General features: G+C 38.1%; 1 protein-coding gene across 1 annotated transcript; it reads right to left on the bottom strand.

The window, feature by feature from the left end:
- Window positions 1–1,294: 1,294 nt before the first annotated feature.
- LOC121990376 (pectin acetylesterase 2-like) lies at window positions 1,295–2,621 on the bottom strand. Its single transcript, XM_042544514.1, has 2 exons — window positions 1,829–2,621; window positions 1,295–1,613 (listed from the first exon to the last, which is right to left on the bottom strand). The coding sequence occupies exons 1-2, from the start codon at window positions 2,032–2,034 to the stop codon at window positions 1,526–1,528; spliced, it is 294 nt and encodes a 97-aa protein (XP_042400448.1). The 5' UTR covers window positions 2,035–2,621; the 3' UTR covers window positions 1,295–1,525.
- Between the last annotated feature and the right edge of the window lie 4,122 nt (window positions 2,622–6,743).

Below are 6,743 nucleotides of genomic sequence, written 5' to 3' on the forward strand. Positions count from 1 at the left end.
ATGGCCTCTCAAGTCCATTATCCCTAGGCTGGGTCTTCGTACTTGCCGACTCTGACCTGTGGGCACCGACCTGTGGCTAACCTTGTATTTGTCGTTTCGTAAATCCAGATCTGTACATCTAGCCCTGTCCTGTGTGTCTTGTCTTGTGAACTCCTAACCTGCCTTATCTTGTATCGTGACCTGTATGCCTTAGTCCAGTTCCGCTTATCCTGAATCCCGACCTGTATGCCTTGGTCTGTGTTTCGTTTATCCTGACCTGTACGTCTTGGTTTGTGTTTCCCGACCTGTACGTCCCGATCCGTATATCCGGCCTCTGTACGTTCTAAGTCGTATATCCCGACCTGTGACTCCTGACCTGTAATCCTTGATTTGCATATCCCGACCTGCACGCTTTGGTCCCCGTGTTTTGTGCCGCAAGGCTATAAGTCCTGACTTGTGATCCTGGCCTGTAATCTTTGGTTTGCATATCCCGACCTGTACGCTTTGGTCCCTGTGTTCTGTGTCGCAAGGCTATAAGTCCTGACCTGTGATTCTGGCCTGTAATCCTTGGTTTGCATATCCTGACCTGTATGCTTTGGTCTCTGTGTTCTGTGCCGCAAGGCTATAAGTCCTGACCTGTGATTCTGGCATGTAATCCTTGGTTTACATATCCCGACCTGTATGTTTTGGTCCTTGCGTTCTGTGCCGCAAGACTATAAGTCCTGACCTGTAATCCTTGGTTTGCATATTCCGATCTGTACGCGTTGGTCCATGTGTCCTGAACAGCAAGTCTAAAAATATTTCTCTGTAATCCTTGGTTTGCGTTGGTCCATTGAACGCCGTAGGCTGAACTTTTAACCTCCACGTAGACCGGACTCCTAACCATCATGTAGGCTCGACTTCTGACCGCCACGTGAACTTGACTTTTGGCTACCTCATGGGTTTAATTTCTGACCATCCCGAAGACTTGACTTCCGACCACATCCACTGTGTGATCCCACCATCATACACCATATCCTATCATACAAAAAATTCAGCCTCGGAACTTTTCGTCTAATTAGATGGCATATTCAAACAAAGTACACGGCCAAGGTAAACGTCGTTGCAAGGTGGACAAGAGGGCAAACGGAGTTCCTCCCATGCTTATTCTCGAGGAGCTAAACTTCATTCGTTATCGCTGTTTGGACATGAAGAGTTGCATGGATACTCACAATCGATCTTTCTCACGGCACTCCGATCATTGTACCAGTCCTCTACAGCTTTGGCAATCGTCTGCAGAGAGTTAAATTTGATCCCGTTATAGATGGATTGGCATATATATATGGTCTAATTAAGTTTCTTCTTGTCTGTAGTTTCAGAGCTCACATTGTTTTCATTCATGGGAGAATCAACATCTTCCCACAGTATATATATATATATATATATATATATATATATATATACATTTCAAGGATATATATAAGGGGACAGGGACAAAAGAGACTCTTCTCGTGGATTTGTTATCCGCCATGAATCATAGGCTGAGTTAAGTATGAAAGGGGAGTGCTCATCGTAGGCACCACATGCTGTGGGAAGAAGCACCTACTTGGAGTTTGCATCCAATTGCAAGAAGACGGCAAATTCTTCGTCGACTCCTGAGAATTAACAAACAATATATGTGAGTATGTATCCTTTGATTGACTACTTCAGCATGGAATCACTCATTCTCAACATACATGAAGGTTGACAACATCAGTATAAAGGGACTTGACAGAGTCTCCTCCAGATATATCTTTCTTGTTGGAAGCAATTATGGTTTAATTTCCTTAGCATCATATTGATCAAACAAGATAACCATGATCGAACTTACGCGTCGATGAAGTAACCAGCATCAGAAAAGCATTTAACATTCGCGCTTGATGGTAAAAGACTGCGGAAGTCGTCACAGTGTAGAATGGAAGCCAGCCCCCCTGCTGAACAATCAGAAAGTAGTGCCTGCAAGCATACAAGCACCGGTGACTGCATTACGACAGGGAGACTGGCGATAGGGTCGCTGGTAAAAGTCACCACCGGCATTAGCGTTGCCGCTCACTATGCCAAGTTTGAAAAATCACGACAATGTAGCGATTTCCATCGGAGCAGGGCTCGTGCCACGGGGATATGCTGGCGATGACATTCCGTGGCCGACGATGGTGTCTCGGCCGGCCGACGATGTGTTGGTGGCTGGTACAAGTAGAGTAGGTGTCGACGATCTCGTCGGGCCTAAAGATGACTGAATTCCGGTGCCGAAAAAGACCGGCTACCACCTCAGAAGGTTGGCAGAAGGATGACATGACCAGCGACTGAGTTCGTTGCGGTTGCATGGCGTGCGGCGTGTAGCATGCGGCGTGCGCAACGTGTGACGAAGAAAACGGATGGAGAAAACGTGAACATGAAGAAATGAAGAAGTACAGTGTCCTTTGGAAAAGTTTGATATTTATAAATCAAATAAAATTAATGAAAAAATGGATAACTTTTTTTTTCCTTTTCTTAAGCATACACATCAATTACTCTAAATTAAATTTTTACTTTAAATTTTACATTAAAAAAACATTCGCATCAAGTACCCTATTCATTTCCTAAATATATATTTTATGAATAGTAGTTCTTTACATTTAGGAATAGATTCCATTCCCTAAACATTAAAATATTATTTTTCTCTCCTCTCTCTAATAATAAAAAATTTCTCTCTCCTCTATCTCTTTTCTCCATCTAATAATTAAAAATACGAAGAAAAGAGAAAAAATAATAAAAAAAATAAACATATAGTAAATTATAGGGAAGATGATATATCATATAGTGTAAAATAGATATCTAAATTTAATAAAGTAATTTTTTCATCCTAAATTTTAGATTTTAGATGAAGATATTGATGTGGATGGTCTAATGCATGGATAAATTTTGCTGTTTAGAAGAATTAATGCATATGAAAAAAATTCATGCACGGTTGAATTTTGCCAATACATGCTCACTGTAGCATTAATTTTGTGCATGCTTACCGTAGCATTAATTTTGTTTGCATATGGTAATTAATTAAAAATTAAGTTTGATTAATTCACTATTTATGATAAATAGACAAGATCAATTTTAGTCCAATTAGACCCGATTTAAATTAAATTATTAGTTGGTTTAATCGAACTAAGTTGATTCAAACCAGAATCAATTTGGGTCGATTAATTGGGCATGAACCAAATATGATCAAATGACTAGATTTATTCTATTGGGTCAGATTTGATCAATTGATTAGATTTGTTCTAATTGGTCAGACTTAAACAAATGGACATTGGTTTGATCAAATGGACCTGAGTTTGATCAATAAGTCTGAAATTGGCCGAAATGGACTTAGATTGTAAAATAATAGAACATAGGTACAGAAAATCCTTATCTAATTAGATCAGTTCTAATTGTGGATAATGAACCAAGCTTAGGATCTAGGTTCCTAATCAACTAATCCAATGAGTTAGTCGACTTAGACTCTTGAAAATAGAGAAGATTTATTTTTCTTGATTTATTATGTTGGTACCATGCCTGTATAAATTGAATTAAGCCGGTTTTATACTGACTTATTTAATTTCAATTTTTCAGATAGCACGGACGATTACCACATTGGCTCATCGCGAAGTGCAACGAAATCAGCTCAGGGAGGAAATTCAGGAGAAAGAGTATAACTCTACTTATGGAGTTGACAGACACATTGGATGACTTGATGATCTATTTTGGAAACTTGAGCGAGAAGAGTTTCCAGTCCTGGACAGTTATAGGATCTGGGCATTGATGCGTTCATTGCCAGAAAATCCTAGGATGATAGCAGACTATATTTGGGGGCGTCATCAAGGATACGTCACATATTCAGTATTATGTGAGGAACTGCTTCACCATTTGACTGAAGAGGATCCTGAAGAGTTCGAAGAGGACCCAAAAATGAAATAGGAGGATCCAGAAGAGGATCCAATTGTGGATCCAAAAGAGAATCCTAAAGCTGTCCTACCTGAGATTACCCCAAATGAGTCTAGGCTGAAAAGGATAATGTTGGCCACTGAACTAGTGTCTGTCCTAATGAGAGTGATAGTAGTCTATCTAGTTTACTAGACTTCTATTATTGTTATTTTCATTATGTGTGAACAATATTAGTCCATTTCAATCATGTCAGTCGGTTATATGTTAACAATATACAACATAATTTTATATTAATGATATGTTCATTTATTTATATTGTTTCCTTGACATGATGGATGATTAGTTCATTTTTATTAAATGATCAGTTCATTTAATTAAGTAATCATGATTTATTAAATGATCAGTTCATTTAATTAAAGAATTCATGATTTTATAAATTATTAGTTCGTTGGTTGGGATGTATGTAATAGAGTTGATTAATATTGATTTGATTGGTCATACGAATGATGAGTGAAAATATTATTGTCACTTGATTTTGTAAACCAACTCAAATCAATATTGAGTCAATCATAAATTACATGCATATGATTTACACTGAATACTAAATAATGTGTTTATTTATGATAGATTATGACAACGAAAAATATTATAGCTGAACTCAACAAGGGTGAAAAACTTAATGGAGATAACTATAAAATCTGGCACCTCAGCATACAATATGTACTTAAGGAACAAGAAGTTCTGGAGGTTATAAATTAGGTTATGATAGAACCTGTAGATGGTCCCACTGCACAACACAGACAAGATCTTGATGCCTATAAGGCATGGAAGAAAAAGGACTCTACTGTGAAGGGCATATTGATTAGTTCAATAGTAGATGATCTAGATTTTGAGTATGAGTCGTATCTTTTGGCTCATGTAGTCTGGGTAGCCCTTAAAGAAAAATACAATGGAGTGAGTTTGAGCAAGCTTCAACAGCTGAGAATCAAGTTTGACAACTACAAGAAGTGTCCGAATATATCAATGGTTCAACACCTCAAGGAGATGTTGAACATGATTCAGGAGTTTAAAACTGTTGGTCATGAGTTGACCGATGAACAATAGGTTCAAGCAGTTATTCGTTCACTTCCAGATTCTTGGGAGATCATAAAGCAGACCCTAACTCATAGTGAAAGTATCAAGACTTTCACTAACGTCTCACGCCATGTAGAATTGGAAGCGGAGAGAGTTGAATCCGTAAGGATTTCTGGACAAGCCTATGTGGCTGTAGGTTCTGCTGGATCCATGAAAAAGAAATGGTTCAAGAAAGGGAAGGGAAAGAAGAGGGAAGCTACTACTGTGGGACAGGGCCCAATCAAGAAGATAGTAAAGAAGACTGGAAAGAAACCTAAAAATAAGTTGACTTGTTTTAACTGCGGCAAGAAGGGTCACTTCAGTCGGGAGTGCACTGAGTCGAAAAAGGTAAATTCTAGCACGTCTTCTTTTTCTAGCATTTTGTTGCTAGCTCAGTGTTGCTAGCTAATTCTTATCCTTTGTGGATTATAGATTCGAGAGCAACCAACCATGTAGCTCGAGAGCGAGTTACATTTGTAGAGTACCGTCGGGTACCAGCTGGCAACAAGTGGATCTATGTGGGAAATAATGCAAGAGTTGAAGTCAAAGGAGTCGACACTTGCAAACTCAACCTCCGTGGTGGCAGAGTTTTGTTTCTACATAATGTCCTGTATGCTGCTGAAATTCGACGGAATCTTGTTTCTATTATGTGCCTTCTTGATTTAGGGTATTGTATTAATTTTTACAGTCGATGTGTTGAACTTAAGATTGACTCAGTGTCAATCAGACATGATTTTTTAATAAATGATTTTATGATTTTTGATGTAGAATCATATGTCAATTATGTCATTGATGGTTGTTTTTCAAATATTGCTCTAACTAGTGATGTAGATATAACTGATGAGGTTTGACATGCTAGATTAGGACACATAGGACAAGAACGTATGAATCAATTGGCTAGAGAGGGTCTATTGGGCACTCGAGCTAAGATTCAATTACCTATATGTGAGCATTATCTTGTTGGAAAAGCAACTAGAAAACCATTTGGTAAGGTTATTAGATCTGAATCAACATTGCAGTTAATTCATTCGGATATTTATGGTCTGATGAATGTGAAGGCTAGACATGGAGCTTCCTATTTCATTATATTTATTGATGATTTCTCTCGGTTCGGTCATGTGTATTTGATTTCTCACAAATCTGAAGCATTGGATTACTTCATTCGTTATATGAACGAAGTTGAGAATCAAACGGAACGTAAAGTTAAGACTTTACGCACTAACCATGGAGGGGAATATTTGTCTAATATATTCAAGACAATATGTAATGATAGAGGGATTATAAGACAACTGACAATTCCTGAAACTCCACAGCAAAATGGGGTAGCTGAAAGAAGAAATAAGACTCTTCTTGAAATGGTTAGGTCTATGATGACGCAGGCTAATTTGCCAATCTCCTATTGGGGAGATGTATTATTAATTACAGCATATATACTTAACAAAGTGCCTTCAAAGTCAGTTCCAACTACCCTATATGAACGTTGGACAAGCAGAAAACCAGATTTAAGTAATCTGAGACTATGAGGGTCAGCTGCTTATGTTCATGATAGTTTTCACAAGTATGGAAAACTAGGACCTAGAGGTATATATGTATCTTTATAAGATATCATGAGACCTCCAAAGATTATGTTTTCATAGATAAGCAACTAGATGGAACCATCTCCGAAATAGATTCGAGAGATGCAACTTTTCTCAAAACAGAGTTCCTAATTAGAGGTGATGTTGATAAAAAAAGTT

Source organism: Zingiber officinale, chromosome 6B (genome assembly GCF_018446385.1).
Source record: "Zingiber officinale cultivar Zhangliang chromosome 6B, Zo_v1.1, whole genome shotgun sequence".
Taxonomy (NCBI): Eukaryota; Viridiplantae; Streptophyta; class Magnoliopsida; order Zingiberales; family Zingiberaceae; genus Zingiber; species Zingiber officinale.